The sequence below is a fragment of the Numida meleagris genome, chromosome 4 (genome assembly GCF_002078875.1).
Source record: "Numida meleagris isolate 19003 breed g44 Domestic line chromosome 4, NumMel1.0, whole genome shotgun sequence".
NCBI lineage: Eukaryota > Metazoa > Chordata > Aves > Galliformes > Numididae > Numida > Numida meleagris.
The window spans coordinates 89,567,052-89,588,561 of record NC_034412.1 but is presented as its reverse complement, the minus strand read 5'-3'; the positions used below and the strand labels follow the sequence as shown (position 1 = coordinate 89,588,561).

At 46.1% G+C, this 21,510-nt stretch overlaps 1 protein-coding gene across 6 annotated transcripts in view; it reads right to left on the bottom strand.

Moving 5' to 3' along the window:
* The window catches only part of MXD4 (MAX dimerization protein 4), a 36,566-nt gene that overhangs the window by 6,640 nt on the left and 8,416 nt on the right, over positions 1-21,510 (bottom strand). For 3 of the 6 annotated variants that reach the window (XM_021396327.1, XM_021396330.1, XM_021396329.1), the window contains exon 3: positions 20,936-20,965. The exons of the other annotated variants lie outside the window; for them this stretch is intronic. In XM_021396327.1, coding sequence (XP_021252002.1) covers positions 20,936-20,965 — 30 coding nt within the window. The remainder of the gene's footprint in view (positions 1-20,935; positions 20,966-21,510) is intronic. 6 annotated transcript variants of the gene reach the window in all.

The window sequence follows — 21,510 nt, the reverse complement described above, 5'->3', positions numbered from 1 at the left end:
AAATGTAATGCTCCTGGTCAGGACACTCAGAACAAGAATTCAGCATCAGTATCTGAAATGCAACATGAGGGGATTCAGCATACACGGAATGGCAAATGACATCGTAGCTGGAATGAGTACTGTAATGTAAAAACCTGAGAATAAATGGGGGGCAAAAAGCAAAATAAAACCTAATGAAAATTCAGTTCTGTAAGGATTGCACACTGGCATGTAGTTCTGGCTGCCTATAAATTAGCAGTGAATTAGGTACGAATTCAAAGAGCATTTCTGTATAATTGTTAATTCTTCCTTCAAGTCATTTAGGAGAAAAAGATTATAGGTGGAAGTGTGATTCAAGAGAGAACAGATGCCATATTCTTTGTGTAGGCCTGGGGTTTGGTTTGAATTCAAGGCTCTACACCTAACAACCGAAATGCTTTTATTTCATGCACAGCCCCACGGGCGGGGACAGCCCCAGCAGAATGCAAAGCACCGCTGGGGCTGTGGATCCAAGCCAGGACAATGAGCTTCACAACAGATCCACAGGATGAAGTGCCACCACCAGGGACTACTGGGAGCAATACAGAAAACAAAGGTAAAACTTTGTTTCTATAGCCTGTAATAACTACCTGTCTTTTTTCTGTGTTTTAACTAAAATCTTGCTTCGGGCACTGAATTCAATTCATCATTTTGTTTTCTAACTGGCCTCTAAGCACGCACACAGTCATTGCGTCATCCGGCACAACTTGGAGGCAACTCTATTTAGACAGCTGACAGAGAAGTGGGGACTGAGGATAAAGGAGGACGTGGCAAGAAAGAGGACAAGAAGAGTACCCACGTGGTGAACAGTGTTAAGCATACGGAACAGAATGATTGCTTGCAGTAATTAAAAGTATTATAACGAATACACAGAATTGTTAATCTAAGGTCTACTTAATATTCATCTTGAAATACATTAATGGAAGCCAAGCTACATACCCAAGTTATCTGCCTCTGTTACTACTTGAAGAAAGTCTGCTTACCGCAGGGTCAAAATAAGGGTTTAGTGCACTGCGTTAGCACCTGCTGGGGGATTGAGCAGAGATACACCCAGTGGGCAAGGCTGTGTGCCTTGGTGAAGTGCTCTTCTGTTATGAGGCAAAGCAGGACTTTACAGAAGTGCCACAAAGAGCATATGACTGAAGTTAATAAGAATATTTTAACTGATCAATGAGAATAATTAAAAGGAGCTCAGTATTAAAAATAATAATGCCTTATAACATTCTCTACACTAACAACTGACAGCACTAAGTGTAATAAACACACCATGTTGAAACACCCACTCTAACTTCATCTTTTTTTTTTTTTTTTAATAAAAAAGGGGACTTTTTCTTTCATTCTTTTATAACTGCAGTCATCAATACAGGATGAGACATGACCTGCTGGTGAGGAGCTCTGCGGAGAAGGAGCTGGGGGTCCTGGTAGACAACAGGTTGGCCATGAACCAGCAGTGTGCCCTGATGGACAAGAAGGCCAATGGGATCCTGGGGTATATTAAAAGGAGCGTGGCCAGCAGGTTGAGGGAGGTGACCCTCCCCCTCTACTCTGCCCTGGTCAGGCCTTACCTGGAGTACTGTATTCTGTTCTGGACTCCCCAGTACAAAAAAGACAGGGATCTCCTGGAAAGAATCCAGTGGAGGACCACAAAGATGATAGAGGGCCTGGAGCACCTCCCCTGTGAGGAAAGGCTGAGCAAACTGAGTCTGTTCAGCCTTGAGAAAAGAAGACTCAGAGGGGATCTGATGAATGTTTATAAATATCTTAAGTGTGGGAGTCAGAGACATGGCCAACCTCTTTTCAGAGGTCTGTGGGGACAGGACAAGGGGAAACAGCCTTAAGCGTGAGCATAGGAAGTTCTGCACCAACGTGCAAAGGAACTTCTTCACAGTAAAGGTGACAGAGCACTGGGACAGGATGCCCAGAGAGGTTGTGGAGTCTCCTTTTCTGGAGATATTCAAGACCTGCCTGGACGCCTGCCTGTGCAGCCTGCTCTAGGGAGCCTGCTTTGCAGGGAGGTTGGACTCGACAATCTAAGAGGTCCCTTTCAACCCCTACAATTCTGTGATTCTGTGATTCTTTTACTCACGTCTTTACATAAATAAGGGATGTTTATATGGCTAACTCACATATTGTAGCACAAGAGCATCATCAGTGGCCTGGATTACAAACACAGAAACCCCACCCCATCACAGTTACTAGAGTAAATACCCCCACGTTTTTCAGTTTGCGCATCTTGGAAAAAAAACCTATAAGAATGTAAGAACACATTGCTGGCATGTTGCAGTAACAGATCACAGCAGCAGCAAGGGACTCCAACTTGACAGCAGATAAACTGTCACATGCAGGATCAGTCAGCACTAAGTTCTCCCTGACTGCAGGGAACCAACAGCTTTTCCTCCTCAGCCATCGGGAGCCACCCAGAAGGCAGCCACAGAGGTAATCACAGCCTGAGCTCTTTGTGATCTGTACATCAGGCCACATACTCCACCTAGAAAATAAGCAAAAAGCTGCCTGGTCCCAGAGGAGCTGGGGAACAGTCTCTGTGCATGCAATGCGGCTCAGCGCAGTAATTACACTGCTCCAGTTCCAAAACACGACACCTTCGCCCACACCACGCATGATGTCAGGCGGGTAAGCCGGTGCCTAGAAAAGCACATGCTTTTCCCCCCTCATGCGGATGCACAGAAATATTCCCCTGATTGTTGCTCCTGAATTTACCCGAGAAGGTAAGGATCTGTAACAAGCCATCTAAAATCTGCATGCCTGAGCTGTGTGGCAGGAGTGAGGTGTCGAGAGAGAGAGAAGCCAGGTGACTCACCTCAGCGACCATTTGTGCTTTTCTGCCTGAAGACGTAGACATATCAGATGGTCAAGACTTCATGGAACCATCACAGAATCACAAAATGGCATGGGCTGCATTGGGAACTCAAAGCCCACCCAGTCCCCACCCCTCACCATGGGCTGGTTGCTCCCCCACCAGCTCAGGCTGCCCAGGGCCCATCCAACCCGGCCTTGAGCACCTCCACGCATGGGGCACACACAGCTCTCTGGGCAGCCTGTGCCAGGGCCTCACCACCCTCTTAGTAAAGAAATTCTTCCTAATTTCTTCTCAGAAAGAGTGGTGAGGCAGTGGAACAGGCTGCACAGGGAGGTGGTGGAATCACTGTCCTTGGAGGTGTTCAAGAAAAGGGTAGAGGTGGCACTGAGGGACGTGGTCAGTGGACATGGTGGGGATGGGGTGACAGCTGGACTAGATGATACTGGAGGTCTTTTCCAACCTTAACAATTCTATGATTCTATCGCTATCAGATTGTGTAAAAAATCAGTCTGTTTATAAGCTCCCTTTAAGTACTGGAAAGCCACAGTAGGGTCTCCCTGGAGCCTTCTATTCTCCAGTCTGAACAAGCCCAACTCCCTCAGCCTTTCTTCATAGCAGAGGTGCTACAGCTCTCTGAGCATTTTCAGTCTTTTCCTCATCAGTGAGCGTACATCATCATCCTGTAACGCTACATTCTAGCTCTACTAATGCTTAATAAAAATGAGCTATAGCCCTTCCACCTTAGTCAAGGCTTCCCTGGAGCGACTGTCCTACAGCAGGTGGGTGGTCCACTGCTTTCACTGAAATGCCAATCACTTGTTGACAGCCACCATAACGACTACCAACTGGGACTCCCCTGAACTGGCTCTGAACCTGTGAAAGCAGCATGTGGGCAACACTTGTTAAGTACTTCAGCCAAACGAACCTGCCAGGCCAGAGGCCCACATGCGAGGCCTACCTGAAGGCACCAAGCGTAGATGCCCAGACAGGATGCCATGCCCAGCAGTGCTGGAGATTTCCCCCACACAGCACATCTATGAGAAGTTCACTTGAAGGCCACCCTCTGCAGTGCACAGACTCCACAGAAAGGCAGGAGCCACGCTGGTTGGAGGAGCTTGAGTTTACCGCTCCTCCCAGACAGGCTGCTGCGTAAAAGCATATTAGGATCTTTGACTCTAACCAATCTCAAAATTGCATTAAAATAATCTATTAAATAACAGTCAGGAAGCTCCCCCATAGGTATGAAATTCTGGATGCAAAAATATTTTAGTACACCAAGAAATGGAATGCTACGTTGCAGAGGGGAAAAAAAAAGAAGAACAAAAAGCCTATTGTTCGCACTGGATAATCTTAATTCCAAGAAAACGGCAACAATTCCAAGAAATTCCTACAACTTCTTGACGGGTGGTTGCAATGGGAACAAAATACTCCTCAGTAAGGCCAAATAACGAAATAAGAAGCAATGGCTGTGAGGTACAGGATGGACATTGGGAAACGAATTTATTACAAAGGCAGTGCACAAGCAGAACAGGTTGCCCAGAAAGGCTGCACGAGTGCTGTTGCTACAAGTTTTTCAAGATTCACCTTGACAAAACCATGGACTTTCAGAGGTCCTTCCAATCAACGCTGCCGTGATTGTATAAATCAGATTGCTTGGAAAACTGTAGTATTTGACTCACAAGATTGCACTCATATAGCAGCCAAAAAAAAAAAAAGCAGTTTAAACTGCCAATCTTATCCAATACGGTGCTGTACGTTTGTGGAGTGACCTGATCCACCTACAGTCTTTCCACAGGAGCTCTCCGTAGCTTTTTTAGACACAGCGCAGCAGATAGAAATAGCCTGCAGACAGTCAAAAAGTAGGCAGCAAGATGCAAAAAGCTATTGCTCAGGCAGCAGCTGCACAACTCTCTGGTGGCGGTGAAGGTACATTTCCTAAACCACACAAGTACAAATCAAGAGACCTAATTTGGGGTCTGCTGTTTAACCCACTGATCTGCACAAAGCCAACAGGAAAGGAAAAGCTTCCCTTTGGCAATGCATGTCCAAAGCAAGCTGCTTTACCCTCTGCGTGGCATGCCTCAGCCAGACCTAAGTGAAATTAAACGGCACGGACACTCATGACAGCTTACAGGGTGGCAGTGAAAAATGCTGCCATGTCCAAGCGTGCATGTATCACACCACCTCAGCGGGGAAACCCACACGGACAGAGCTGGCGACAGCCTTCCACGCATTTGTGACAGGAAGCACGGGGCAGGCATGGCCTCCAGGCTGCACTTGAAGACACCAACAGCAGTTCCCACTGTTGACACTGTGCTGCTTACTGCCTGTGGGAAGCATCAAAATGGCAGCGCTCATCCATGATTTCTCAACAGTCACAGACAAGAGCACAAAGTTCAAGCGATACAGGTCAAATTCCTGACACGTGCACCTTGTGCATCAAGACCTCAGTCCACAGCCTCTCCAAGTTAGAAGAGTGACTCTCTCACATGTACACATTCTTGTGTTGACTCAATGTTGGCTGCAATAAGGAAGGGCCGACTCTACCAGCAAAGCCTGATGTCCCATGGGAAGTCCCAGAACAGCCCTGACTGCTCCATACCTACTGACCCCTACCAGCAGATTGCCCAGTCAGGACACCCAGTTGTCCTGGCCTTACTGGGAGGTGTGTGCAGCATTGCCAGCTGCTGGGCAGCAAGGATCTGAAAGCACGTATGGGCATGAAACAATGTCTGCCTCACAAGAAGGCCCAAGCTGTGTCTTCTGTAAGATGTTTTCAGTGCTAAAAATGCTTGCATGGCTGAACATGTGTCTGTATTTCAGAAGTCTCAAATTTAGTCTACTAAACTAGTTGTGTCTACAGGAGGCTGACATACTCTTAAACCAATTGCTAAATATACTTACTTGGAGATGTTTTGCAAATAAGAGGACACTACAGATCAAACACTCAAATGACATTGAAAATGCAATCATTAGAAGCTGCACTAGTGAGAACAACAGATATATTTGAAATAAATGCAAAAATTTTAAAAAATCATCATTTCCGTACTTCATCAGTTTCAATCCAAGAAACAGACAGCCTCAGAGCCTGCCATAAGGCAAGTCCTGTCCTACCTCACAAGCAAAGCCCCCACAGTTTTTAATACGACCTCCCCACTTCAGAAAGCATAAACTTATTACAGGTAATGTGAATAAAATTTTTGAAATGAATCTAGGAGAAGCAAAATTGTTACAAACTAGACAGAGTGGCTGAAGCATTTCAAATTCCTCCTTTCGTGTTTCACATTTTTTTCCACATTTAAACCTATCCTGGTCCCGTGCTGTGTAATGAAGTTAATATACACAAGTTTAAATATAGAGCAGTTACTAAATTTTTCATTGTTGCATAATGACTAAGTAATCTGGATTAATAATGTACCTAGGATAAAGTCCGAGAAGGAGCTCTGCACCAAAAATTCACTTCTGGAGTCAGACGTCCTCCACGTACTTCGTGAATCAAAGGGGTTTGGGCTGAGCCCACAGCTCCAGCTCAGAGACCCCTGCAGTGAGCTAACCGTGGGGTTTTCTTCCTCAAGAAAAGTGATTTTATCTGCCCACCAGACAAGAAACTCGGCATAAAATACAGAAGTGAGCTAGCTAACTGTAGTCATAAAATACTGTGCTTTTACAGGAAGACTCTTCACAGTTTTATTTATGAAAAGCCAACACCTGTATGGGGTGAATGAATACAGATGCATACAGACAGCATTACTATTCAAATCCTTATCACTAGCTAGTGTCAACACTATTGCCACTAAAAATGCCAATCTCACAGCCCACCCAGCCCCAACCCCTGCTGTGGGCTGGGTGCCCCCACCAGCTCAGGCTGCCCAGGGCCCATCCAACCCGGCCTCCAGGCATGGGGCACCCACAGCTCTCTGGGCAGCCTGTGCCAGCACCTCACCACCCTCTGAGTAAAGAAAGTCTCCCTAATATCTAACCAAAATCGCTCCTCTTTTAGTTTAAAGAGTCTGTCCCCCTCCTGCTTATAAGCTCCCTAGAAGAGTTCCATCTCTTTTTATTTTATGCATAATCACATCTGAGTGGTGACAGAATTTTGCTACAAATAGCTTTATGGTGCTAAAACCGAAATGTTTTCATGTTATTTTCCATATTCCTGGGTACCATGGCCATACATACAATGTAGACACACACATAATTCTATACCCCCACTGCGTAGCAGGAGCTGGTATTCAGGCACACCTGCCTTACTCCTCCTTAAGATAACACTTTTCCTCAAGTGTCAGGAATGATTTATTTACAGCTCTGCAATGCTTTTTATAAGCTACCAAAGATGATCCTGTACCAATTAAAATATATTTGTTTACACAGGCATTTAGAGAGATTGTATCTACAACTTCCATCTTAAGAAATCACAGAAATTCCACTATAGAAAAATGCCTCTGAAGAAAACTATGTGAAGAATAGGTTTCTAAAGAAACCTATATGAAGAAATCTATTAATGGTCCAGACAGAACGTAGAGTATCATCAGAAAAACATCAAATACAATGGAAGATAACAGCCCTCCGCTGATGTATAAAATCCTGTCTTTTCCATATTTTCCATATTTATTTCAGCCAGAAACGCTTTCAATACTCTTTTTTTCACTCTACAAAGGACACCTCAAATATATATCCATTTTTTCAATAGAGGCTCATATTCAAGCTGCACAAGCTACTTCATCTACACAACAAATTTACTTTAGTGAAAAGGAAAGAAAAACTCTTAGTATTAAAGCACTGTACCATGGCGAGGCACCCAGTGTGCCGCACTTGGACATTCTGATTGCTTCGAGATGTGTGAAATATTTGCTCACAGCTGAGTGCCTCAGAGCCAAAAACAGAAAATTCAGTGGTGCCCTTACAGCAAACTCCTTCGGTTTTTATTATACAAGGAAAAAATAAATCAAGCAAATAAATCAGCGTTCTGTAGATGTACTTTTCTTTGAACTAAGAACACAATGCTGAAATCTGTGCTGAAGATGAAGATTCATAGGTTTGTTCCCAATCATATTTGTTTGCCTTTGTCTAATACCCCCCCCTCCCAGGCCTCTGCATCTAAATTCAGCGTGGAAGCACAGGAAGGTCCAGTGGTAACAGATGGAAAAACCTGCGAGTGCCTGATCAGAGGGACTTCAATGCAACACCCCAACAATCAGCACATGCTAACATCCTACTTTAGCATGTACTCGGAGTTTCAATGCTCCACCTGCATTTTCAGTGTTCTGAATACTTTTGTGTCTCTGTTTGTCTAAACTGAAACTGTCCAGACAGCTCTAGCGGCGAGACTGGTCTTTGGGTACTTCTGTAGTGTCTGAACAGAATCCCAGAATCATCTGAGTTGGAAGGGACCTTTAAAAATCATCTACTCCAATTCCCCTGCAATGAACAGGGACATCACTTCCCTACAAAGGCAATGTCTGCAAGTGTATCTTATAATCATTACTGTTGTAAGAGCTTGTGCTGCTCCAAACTTGGCCATCCACAAGTTTTCATGTGAGCAGCGGTAAGAAATGCGTGGTGCTGGTCCTAACTTTTACATCACAGAAGACAGAAGAAAACATCTGCTGCCTGTCACAGTGCTTACCATTTCCCACCTCAATGTTTTCTTGCACATTTTCACTCTGAAAAATATTTACGTTCTCTATTTCCCTCTACACCGATGCACACTGCAGCATTCATAGTGCATTCTGTTTACTTTCACTTAGTGCCACTTCAGCCCTCTTGCTGAGCCAAGACCCCACGCCTTTAACTTTGCTTTTTACCTTCCAGAAGTTGCAGCTCGTTCACGTTTTGGAGTACATTCATGTACCAGGCCAATTCCTACATCGTTTGGCAAACATAAGTTGAAGGAAATACCTGCAATACCACAGATGTATAAATTTTTGGCCAGCCACATGTGTTGGCAGCAGCACGCAGGAGGCTAGCTGGGGACAGGTGAACCTGGCTGCTTTGGGAGCAGGAGGCTCTGGCTGAAAAGAAGAGGATACCTGGCAGGCCCTGCTGCCCACCTTGCCCTCTTCCCCTTTCTCCTTTCCCTGTCCCTCCAGCCTCTCCCTGTGCTGGATTAAGAGCGTCAGGCTACATCAATGTTCCTTCATCTCTCAGGGCAACCACTAGCAAACTTCCAAAGCTCTCTGCAGTCTGGTTGCTGCTGGAGGGTGGGGGAGGCCAGAGCATCTCTCGTAGTAGCAGACAGACCACTGAGGGTCCCAGAGCCACGTTTTATTCTGGCCAGTAGAAGACATAAAATCTCTATGGTGCAGCTAGTGCCTGTTATCATCTAATTCCTCCATCTCCTCCCGCTCAAGTCCTCCTCCTGCCACTCCGAGCTGTCAGGGAGGTGTGTGAGACGTGACACTGCCATCCACTCTCCAATGCCATGCTCCATCGTGTGCCTGCAGGCCAGCCCCACAGAGGACAACATCCAAATGGAGCACCTGTTTTCCAACCAGATCGTTCCCTCTATGGACAGGATGAGCAGCATGCAGCCGTGCACAGCACTGAGCAGCGTGAGCAAGGCCTAGGGGCAGGCAGGACACAGTAGCTCTGCCGGGTGCCAGCCGTGGCCGCTGGGGAAGCACAGCCCCAGGCTCAGCCTCAGGACCTCAGGACAGGTATCTGACCACCCTCACCTCCTCCCGTGTGCCCGCACTGCTGCTCCCTGCAGCTGGGCCCCAACGCTGTTTTAAGCTGCTCGTAGTGAATGGCAGCCACGGGGTTTAACAGCCCTTCACAGTCTCAAGTCTCGGAGATAAGTAACTGAAGCATGCAGAAATTTGAGATGCGCTTCTCAGAAAAAGTCAATCGGAATTTACAAGCTCTAGAGGGACTCCCAAAAGCATCACAAGCAAACAATAGCAGCTGGATACCATTTGTCTTTCCTGGATGGTGACCACCTCAGAGTCGCACGTATAGGATTCCCCATCCTCTGACTAGAGGCAGTAAAATCTCTGACTTTGCAAGAGTCTGAGGCAACAGAAATCTATCATTATGGTAACTGCTGAAAGGTTTCACCCTTGCAGAGATTTGTTTTTTCCTCTGTAAATAAAACAGGAGTGATTTCAACCTAGATTTAGTATTGTAACCTTCAGGTTTTGCTCATCTACAGAGAACAGTTTTCTGTATTTTAAACCTTCAAACTCAATGTCAAACAAGTGTGAGTAATCCTTACACCTACAGAAGAGGAATTTCTGTTTCAGATGTCTTCTATTTTTAGCTCTGTTATCTACTGATTATCTTTTAACATTTACCTCCCAAACGCTTTTGAGCAGTAGCGGGAGGTGCCACGCAGCACAACAGGCAGCGTCACGCTGCACATACCTAACGCAGGCAGACGAACAGTGCCTTGTGGGGAAACGCACAAGTGATGGAAATACATTTGTACATACCTGAAAATCGAGTCTACAAAAAATAATCAGCCATGTTTTCACTAGATTTATTAACTGCTTTGTTCCTCCAGCCTTACGCTTGTTCGCTTCACGCATTAAAATGCACACACTGAAACACAGTGGTCCTCCTAAATGAGACCTCTCCAATCCAGCTGTCTTACTGGCACTCGTGTTTCTTCAATTACTCTGCAGGGACAGTTAAGATTTGGAGTTTGCCTGTTACCTCTGAACAGTGATAGACCAAATTAGGTAAGGCAAGTGTCACTGCAAGATCAGCCCATTCCAGTATCGAGCGGCTTTAATTCCCACTTGAAGTGACACGAGCTGCACACACACTTATACACACTCCCTCAGAAACCCCAAGTGCGGATTACAACTCCATCTGTACACAAGGGCAATGCTCTTTGGTCTTTGGCAGCAGTGGAACACAATATTCCCTCCTGCTCAGCAAATCCAAGCCTCCTGCCACAGGTTTGCAGTTCTGCTCCCATTTGCTGCCTTTCCCCATGCTCTAGTAAGGAATACCATCAAGGAACTGCAGAGCACAGGGTGAAGAGAACTGCATTTACCAAAATGAGGAAAAGCTCTGTTACGACCGGGGGGTTGTTCTTCAATTATCAGACTGTTTCCCCACATCAGAATGCTAAGCAAGAACATCATGTCTCAGGACAGCTGCCAACAGGAAGGATCTTCAAAAAAAAAAATTAAATAAATAAAAAGGGAAGGGTGGGGGGTACAGTGCTCAGAGAGGCCCAGAGGAGCTGAGCCGTAGCACAGCACCAAGTGAAGGGAGCACAACACAAGGCCCAGCAAGCTTCTCCTGCCTCACGGTACACCTCACTGCAGACCTAGTTATTTTACAAACATGTCAAACGCAGGGAGAAATGCGTTCAAGATTTATTTTTTTTACATCGCTGTATGATGACAAATTAATCGAGAGGCAAGTCAAGCTGAATTATTTTAGCTAAATTAAAACCATGCACTGGCTTCACACACTGAGTGTGAGGTCTTTGGGTGGCAGACAGAAGAACTAAATAGCCTTTTCCTGCATGAAGGTAAATGCAGAGTGTGAGGCCAGAGTCCCTGGAATACCAGATACCTGTGGCTGTCACTTAACGGTCTGCTGCACCTCCACATCCAAATGGAAAGGAAACATCGGGTGCCCAATTTAACCCTAAAGGCCACCTCTAGCCTGACAGATGCCATAGGAACTCCACCCGGAATCACAGGCATGGAACACCTACCACAAGAAACTACAACTCACGCCACACCTCTGAAACCTATTTAGAGTCACAGCAACCGTATCTCCATTTAGGCTCCTATCAATCACCTTCTCAGTCACAGAGGTAGGAAGCTCTGACTGGGAATTTAAGTACCAGAAATGTGTGTTCAATGCTACTTCTTACTTCCATTTTTGCTCATGCTGATACTTCCTCACCTGTATCATAGAACCATTAAGGTTGGAAAAGACCTCCGAGATCATCTCGTCCAACTGTCGACCCGTGCCCGCCGTGCCCACTGACCACGTCCCTCAGTGCCACCTCTACCCTTTTCTTGAACACCTCTGAGGACAGTGAGTCCACCACCTCCCTGGGCAGCCTGTTCCAATGCATCAATCTTTCTGAGAAGAAATTTTTCCTACTGTCCAACCTGAATGTACCAAAGCTTCATGGCCATCCTAGAGTAGCTAATGGTGGCAGCTTGAGCGTGCATGAGCAAAGTTAATTGGCTTTTAGGGGAAGGATGTGGTGGGTTTTGCTGTCTTTATTAGTGTAGATACCTGAGATGCCTCCAGCAAGGCAGCTGGGTGCTTCTTGTCCCTGCCAGAGACAGCAGGGTGCCTGCTCTAGCCAGCCCAAGACTGGATCCGGTCCTGAGTGAAAACACCAAAGGAGAAGAACAAAAGAAATAACCCTGAACTAATTAAGAACACACGTCTCCAAACGTCCTGATGAACCTCCCAAACTCTGCCACTGAAACCTTGTAATTACAAGTGGATAGAAAAGACAGAGTGTAGATGCATACATAAACAAATATAGGGGAAGAATTAAATACAACAGCTGTAATTAAATATGGTCTATTCCAAGACTACAATGAATTCAAAGGTCAGCAACACTTTGTAATATTTCTACCCCAAAACAATGACCCAATCTGGTGTCATGGGACAGTGCAGAGTTGCAGATATCTGATAGCCCTGCCTGAAGCTTAGATGTAGCCTGCCACAGCACATGTAGTGCCTTGTTTATAATATAATTTCCGTTCTATTTCATTTTCCATTGAATGCCACAAAGCTGACTGTCTCCGTGCCAGACCGGGTGCAGTTGTGCAGAATATGAAAGCGATCCATTTTGAGATGGCAAGGTATGGAGTGGCTCTTCCCAACTCTCCCCCTTTCCTGCTTCTTCCTTCCTCACAAGATTCAGCCCCAATTTCTTTAAAGCGGTGCTCTGAAATTATCTGGTAATAGAAAAAACTTCAAGCTTGGACCAGCTTGCCATATGAGTATGTAAATCCATGCAATGGGAACCAAGACACCTGACAGCCTATTTCAAATACCTGTTAGCACCTAAACCCAATAGGCGCTTCTAGCCAAACATACACAACCAGCTCCCAAATTTCCCTGCGAGAAATTATTTGCCCCACCCACGCTGTTCATTTCAGCAGTCAACACAACAGCACTTGCCTTTCGGGATGAAGGCAGCTTTCTTAGGGGAATTAGAGGGTTTGCCACCTTCGTGCTTTGTAAATACCAGCTACTGTGGTATGTTCGACACACAGTGTCTGGACAACTGATACCTCCAAACACTGACCATCCTCCTGACTTTAATAGCAACTGCTGAGTTCTGACAGCAACTACATGCCAAGGCCGGCCCCTCATTTAGCATCCTGTATCTTCATTCAGTTACCTAAACGGGAACATCCACAAAACAAGGGCAGGTAAATTTGTTAGGTGTAAATCCCAAGGTGCCTGTTGGGAGGCCAAGACTCAAGCACTTCTCCAGGCTTTTAGGGACTTTTCACTGCACTCAGAGGTGATCTTTCTTCTGAACCTTCTGCTTTCTTGCTAAAAGGTAAAAGCTTAACTCGGGTTTTCTTAATTAGGGCAGGCAGCCTGTGACTAGAGTTATTAAAGTTAGAAACATTGCAACAGATGATCTCATGTACATGCATCCAAGCCCACACCTCTTCCTAATCAGCTACGTCGATCTCCACACGCTACATAATTAGTTACGCTAATTTATATAGAAAAAAGTTGTGTAACATAAGCTAGGCTTAACGAGTAAAACTAGCCACTGAGCCACCCTGCTCTGATCAGGCAGGATGCACGCAGCTCCGTGTGTGCAGTTTCCATCTCAGAACACAGCGCTCCACGAAACCCCAGAACAACCCCCTCCTTCCAAAAATAGGCAAAGAGAGACGAAAAAGGGAAAATCTCATCCGTTCTCGTGAGATGCACTTTTTAGGACAAGAAAAGTCAATCTTAACCAGATCACATGTGTGGGGCTTTTGGTGTTTGTTTGTTTGTTTGTTTTTCAAAAAAGGCTCAAATTAAACTGCTGTGAAGGAAGAGCATTATGCTTTTTTTACGGTTATGATCCAATGGCTGAGCAGAGTTTCCAGAACCACAGCTGCATGCTCCATGGCATGCTGTACTACCACGTGTGCTGAGGAGAGAAACAGACTGGGAATTAATTGATCTGTGAAGGAATTCTGCGCAGTTAATCTAAGCCATGGGCTGTTACGCCCAAGTGTCTGCCAACAGAGACCAAGAGGGGAAGGCGGCATGATCTGCAACAGGAAAGTGTGTGCTGCTCCATTCGGAAAGCACCGCTTTCAATTTGGGACCAGGCCACACTGTACTCAGCGCTCCAACAGTGTAAACATCCCATGGAAAGGGGTCTAAAATAGAGCTGGAGGTGCCGACACAGCATGCAGAGGAGAGGATGGAACAAGAAACCCACAGAAGAGCATCACCTCCTGCAGGCTAAGCTGGTCCCGCAGTGTCAACTCTGACCAGGGACACTGGGTCACCACACACTTTGTGCTCAGAACGTGTCTGGGAGACATTAGTCTGCTCTCCTGCAAATGTGGTGCAAGTCTTGCCTGGGAGACATTAATTAACTCTCCTCAAATCTGGTGCAAGTCCTGAGCTCAGAGCCCATCTGGACTTAAAAAGCAGAGCCATGCTGCTGACCTGCAAGAGTGTTCGTGAGCTCTGCACACCGTGGTAGGCATCAGTGCTCCCACTGCTCATCTGAGGGCTTCCACAGAGATGTCAGATTGGATTCAGTCAAGGATTCCCATTCTGTTATACAGGTCTAGCTTCAGAGACCAGCTCCTTAAAGCCCACTAGCTGACTAAATTCATTAAAAAATAAATAATCAAGATCCACCTTACTTACTAAGCCTAAAAAACAAATCGCACTTGCACAGGTTGCCCAGAGAAGTTGTGGATGTCCCATCCCTGGAGGTGCTCAAGGCCAGGCTGAATGGAGCCCTGGGCAGCCTTATCCTGGTGGCAGCCAGCCCACGGCAGGAGTTTGGAAGTAGGTGATCTTTAAGGTCCCTTCCAACCTGATCCATTCTGTGAGTCTATGATTGTTTTTTTCTGTATCTAATTCAGCAAATCTCTTCCTTCTCCAATTAACAGAGCAGCCACCAGCAAGCATCTCTTCCCCTGTTTGCAGAGGGTAAGCACCAAGCTGCTGTCTGTATGGTTGAGGGTGCCCACTGACCTCTGGTTTGTACAAGAGCAACCCACTTTTCCTACCACGGTGGCTAAGAACTGGTCCGCTCAATTAGCAGATGCTGAGAGCATGAGCCACCTTCCACATAGCCCATGAGAGGCAGAGAGGAAAAAAGGCATGCACTGGATTTCACAGTCATCTTCCATCTGCTCACTGTCAGTCCGGCCAGGAAGCGCATGGCACTCAGAGCCTGAACCCGTACTGAGGCCCTGCAGCTCAGCGGGAAAAAATGACATGACAATTTAGTTAAGAGAGTATTTCAGTCCATTTTTCATCACTAAGTAAAAGCTTTGTCCAAAGCATGAGGATGTGTGTATCTGTGACATCTGTAATACAACACTCTTTGCAGATTAATTCCTAACCTTCACCTGATTAATGCACCCCTGCTTCCCAGAACAGCAATCTAGGTGGGAAAAGACTTTTGTTGGGAGTGCATGGCCAGTGTCATGGTGCTGTGGGCACTGAAAAGACAACACTTCAGCACAATGGAATTTACAATGGCTACTGCAGCACGTCCTGCACGGCAAGCCACAGGTCTGACATCTGCTGAATACCTGAGGATAGGGAAAGGTGAGAAAAGAACAGAGTGGTGCAAAGCTCTGAACATTCTGATTTCATTGATTCCATGGATTCATCAGACAGAAATAGGGGACAGTTCAACAAAACCACAGGATTAAGCTTTCAGTTCTGTGGGTTCGGTGTTTTAATGACTTTGCTCAACAAGCTCCACAAAATACTTCTTAAGGCATTTTAAGACACAAACCCCAACATATGCTTTGCTCCTCAGCTGGAAGCCTGAGGTTAAAGTACAGGCAAGAAGGGGTTTGAGCTGGCTGAGGCCACGCCATTCAAGATCCTCCAAGAGGCAGAACTAGCCAGGAGGGAGCAGGTATCTGAGCCGTGTGCCTGCCTGCCCAGAGAGGCAAGTCAGACTCTTAAACATCATCTTGCTTAAGCAGTGCAAAGGTATGTTTACTGCAATTCATCTGAAAACCATTTACACCAACAGGAGGGTGTAGAAAGTCCTACACTTGATGAGAAAAGGGTAACAGTGTGGAAGTTCTGCTCTGCTTGTAGGACAACGTGGTTTCCAAGACTCATGTACCAGCTATATTATCTGGATGGTTTACGTGCAGTCTGCACACGTCCTAGCAATGGCAGCAGATTTTATGGACCCATTATAACAACGGTATCTGTACCAGGTCAGCAAGACCCTTCCAGTTCAGCAATCTCTAGGCAATAGCAGCCAGATCTGGATGCTAAGGAGAAACATTAAACTGACAAAGGAGTGAAGTGTGCTGTTCTGTACTGCAAATTAGTACTGCCACTTGCAGAAGCGATTCCACCCTGTCCTGAAGCTGGCATCAGGGTGTGTCTGCAACAATCACTTGGGTCAGAAGAATGAACTGGCAGTAACAGCAAGCCTCCTCGATCCTTCTGTGCAGGGCAGCAGCCAGGCTGGGCTGCACTCATGATGAAGCCCAGCAGGAGGACACACGTGGGTCATCCTTCCATGGAAGCATCCTATGTCCTTGGTTTCCAGCAGACCCTTGGGGGATTTCCTGAGCTGCACTGTAACCTTTAAATGTGATGGATCAATGCAGTTAGATCTCTATGCGGCACAGCAGTACTAACTGCGATGGTAATTTGGGTTTTGAAAAGGCAACTCATAGTAAAAATAAACATGAAGTATTGTTTTGGTGTGCTGTTATTTCAATGACCTTTTAGTTCTAAGTTTATCAGCAACTGGTGAATGCACACTTTTTATTAACCCTGCAATTTACTAACACAGAGAACCACAGACAGAATTTAAAGACTACTATGCACTCTCCAAACACCAAGTAACCCTTTACGTGGGAAATTAATGTAACAATGACTGTGACAGTGCTCCTGGCAAGCTCAGCTGCACTTCTTTCACGATATAACTGATGATCTATTAGAATTCAGCTTCACAGGCACCTACTCTTATTTATCAGCTAATGCTGTATGTCATAGTGCTTCCATTAAAATATATACATATTTAATCAAACCTTGTATTTATATATAGATATCTGTTTCATACACATGATGACTCAATATAACAATGTTTGCCTGGCAAGACTTTAGGTTTAAGGACTACCCAAAGCCCGACACACAACTTAGGACTTCATTACCTTCAGCACACACAGGAACACCTTCAGCCTCCCCCTCCCACAACCTACCCAGGTTTATGCAGCATCACAGCTTGTAGCAATACGAAACAGCACGTTCTGAGCTCAAGCAAACTGCTTCTTGTCCCACATGACACCCAGAGCACAGCTGAATGCCTGTACTCTTCCCCCTTTCAGAGCAACATCCCTAGGGAAGCAGGGCGATGCCCCTAGAGCAGCCCTCTCCCAGGGCCCGTGCCTGCTTCTCACCGGGATGGGAAGTGCCAATTCCTCCAGCAGAGTGCTTGCAGGGATGCTGCAGGGCTGGGCACTGCCTGTCAGAGACCTGCGGTCCATTTGCTCAGAAACATTGTGCAGCTCCCTCTTAGCTATATTCCCTCGTGCCTCACAGGGGTTTACTGGTTTGAGGAATGAGCAAAGGACAAGTTTTACTGCTGCTGATCCACTCCTTCCCCCATTCTTGATTAACAAACAAATAAAACCCACGGGGAAAAATCCAAGTGACCTGGCAGAGGCAGGAGATAACTGTCTGCCTAAATCAAGCCAAAGCACTTGCGCAGCTTACAAGTTGGGAACAGCAACACGTGCCCTGCCCATTTCAAAGCTTTTTCTTCATTTCCCCACTAACTCTTCAAAGCTGCACTTTAAAATTGTTCCACTTTCAAAGGCTTTGCCATCCAAAGGGCGAGATCTCAACCTCACAGAGCTCCACACAGCCAGGCAAAAGGAGCGAAACTCCCTGGAGGGCCGGCCCTGATACGGCTGCCCAGGGCTCCACGTGCTTTGCAGAAGGGATGTGCTGTTGTGAGACCACTTTCTCCTGTAGCACTGCACCAGGAGCAGGGCTGAGTCCAGCACAAGGAGCAGGTGACGCACCACCTTTGTACCGTACTCAGATCCCAGCGCAGTCCTGAGAAGGATATACCTTGCTTTTTCACGCTGTAGTACAGAACTAGCTTAAAGTAATGCAAGGGAATGAGGTTAAGGCATTCGAATCTCTTGTGGATTCTTGGTTTTCACACTGTGAAAGCTGAATTCGTCTGTACAGGTGTCAGATTAGGGCCAGTTCAAAATTTCCTTGCAAGAAGTTGTGAGTACCAATGCACTTGCTATTTAGGCTGCTCAGTGAAAGCCTACGGATACAAAGCTCTAGAAACACTAACAAACAATATATACATGTATATTATTGTATATTTTTCACTGTATCATTAGGAACTAGTTACTTTTGAGCCCCATTCTGACTGACACACCTTCAGCTATTACAATCTCTTCTAGAACATCACCAGTCCTTAGGACAGATTTCTTTCCCTCCTGCTTTTTATTTGGGGGTTTGCTGTTTCATGGCCCTGAGGTGCGACCCTTAAGCATATGGCACCAGAGAGGGGAAAGCCATCAGATGGATGAGTCCTTACGGAGTTTCACCAGGACGGACCACATTCAAGTTCTGAGCAGGGCATCCTACTGAGACTTGTGTCAGAGAGAAAGCAATTTGATGCCTGAACAACTGACAAACGCGTTACTATAGTTTTGGTCTCAAGTCTATCCTACAAGAAGACTTTTTGCTGGAATTATCTCCCTGTTTCCATTTGCCTTCCTCTCAGCATCCCCCCTCAAGAGCCTACCAAAAACCAACCCAGCACAGTAACACACGCAGAGAGCAAGCGCTGCCCTTCCCACTGACGTCAAAGTCGGAGATAAAGCCCCACGTGTGCCACGCGACCGCGGGACGCAGAGCAGCGCAGCGCAGCGCACCACGGAGCGGCCGCGTGGCATTTTGGCTCCTGGGAGCACGGGAGGAGAGCAGCCGCTGCTGCCCCAGGGCCTCGCCACGGCTGGGAGCCATTAAAGTTTACAAGAAGCCTGATGGATTTTAATGCCATTTTAGTAAAGCAGAGCAAAGAACAGTACGGTCGGTATTATCAGCTCATAAACCCACTGTGCTGGAGGAGGGGGCTGTTAAAAAACAGATTTTACAAGAGTCCTTCATGCCAACCCATTAGGTAACTAGAATCAGGCACATCTCGTGTGCTTTGGGAACACCGGTTTGCACATGCAGGGCACTTGCACTGATTTGCCACTCATACCGATCACCAGTAATAATAAAATCACCAGGAATAATAAGATCTGGCTTCAAGTGCAGCGAGACCTGAGGAGGTGCAGCAAGCCAAAGCAGCTACAAGTGTTAGTTGTGTAACCACAAGCACACCTTGCAGTTCACCTATTTTGACCTTGAGATGGCAGAGAAAGGAGACCTAACATGACAAATACTACCCAGTGCACCACTACAGAGATATGATGCAGAACTGAAAGCAAGAACAGAACTTGAACAAGGAGCAGATCCCACTCCTGTGCCTGCATCTGCTGCAAGTGGTGCTGTGCTGCTGCAACACACTGTGGCGTGGCAAGGGGAAGAGGAGGCTCAGGGTGGAGAAATGACCGGGGAAAAAGGGAGGGATGGGCACTTTGGATGGTGACAAGTCAGTAATGGCAGAGTAGGGGGAAAGGAGGAACAGAAGTGAGTATCTGGAAAGAGGAGGGAAAAGAATAAGAGAGTGAGAAGGAAGCGCAGTTGGGGTTTTCAAAAAGAATTGAGACCAAATAGCAGAATTTTGCACAAAGCTTTTTTCTTGAGGACTGATCTCGCTGCTTGAGCCACTGCCCTCTGCAGCCCAGGCCTGAGCCGCCCCAGTTCCTCCCATCCCCAGGATAACCACGTGGCCATTAGGCAGGGCCACATTTACTCATATTACAATTAAACTACAGGAAAGCGTGTTGGCATGTGAGGGAAGTGATGGCCGAGCTGCTACATCACTGCGGCCACAGAACAGATTGAAAAAAAAGAGAAAAAACGTGAGAACACCTCCAGTAAGCTCAGTCTGGCAGCGCCATCAAAACCAGCCATCAGCCACTTCTCACATATTCAGAAGCAGGCAGCTAGGCGTAGCTCATCCACGCTCACGCACACACTTCTTTGATCCGTGAAACCCAAAATACCACAAACTACTGAAGAAGGACAAAAGCATCCCAAAGGATCTGGATTAAAATGACCCCAGAGGTTCTCCTGCGTGGTTCACGCAAAGCAGTGATCCCGCAGCGCGGGGCCGGGCACCTACAGCACGCTGCAGCCAGGCCCCAGCTGCAAGCAAACCCCGGCAAAGCACAACAGTTTCCAGAACTGCACAAATATGGGGCCTTTACAAACCACGTCTTTGGGGTCTAATGAATTCTCACAGTAACTGCAGAGTTTCTCAGCATCGATTGCCCCACCTCGAGGCTGCAGCTCAGGAACCCACCTGCAGCTCTGTACCAGCAAGGAGGCAGAGCAAGGGGGAAAACGTCTCTGTAGGTACCAACATGCAATGCAAGTCGCAAGATTGAAATTAACTGCACTTGAGACGTGCTTTTAAAACAATAAATACTCCTGTGTGACATATTGTTCCACCTAAATAATCCGCCTTAATCACAATATACCTCCAGCAAATAGTTGCTGCAGTTGGATTATTAGTAACAGTACAGTTAACCAGTTACAGCTTTAATTCGGCAAAAGCTAATTAGCAGAGGTGATTCAAAAATAGCACACTGAACAACACACAAAAAAAACCAACAGCAACAAAAAAGCAACACGGTATCTATTAGATTTTAGTTGGTAAAAAACAACACTTAAATGATTTGGTGCAGAACGAAAAGATTTCAACCCAAATATTCTGAACTAAGCACAATCACTCTGACATCAGCCACACATCCTTCAATTTGCTTTTTTCATGGGACTTACCTATGTTTTTCTAGTTCGTTGTGTGAGGACCTATCAAAAAGAGAGAAGTAATATTAGAGAACAGGATAAATACCAGGATTTCAAACATTTAAAAACCAACACCTGCATAAGAGCTCTCTAAAATACATACTTCTATGTATTATGAAACAGCTTTGCTTTCAAATCACTTTTACATCTCTTAAATATTTCAAGGTACCAAGTTAATTTCCATGAGTAAACGGTGGGTTGGGGGGAATTATAATAAATTTGCATTAATAAAGTTTTCAATAGATTCCGAGAGTGGATTGGATATGAAAAAAAAATGATCAGGTTCGTATTAAAAGCAGCCCACGAGATTCTTATCTGCAAAGAAAAGCTGTGAGGGGGCAGAAGCGTTAGGAGATCTGAGTGGTGATGATAAGGGGAAAAGCACCCTGCAAGCTGGTGTTCGAGCCAAGGAGAAGCAGAGGGAGAAATCAGCAGCTGAGCACTGCTGTTGACATCTCAGTGGCAAAACAGAGGAACCCTCTGAATTCTTCGGAGCCTGCAAACAGAAGAAAAAACCCAGTCCCTGAGCTGGCCATGCCACTATGCTA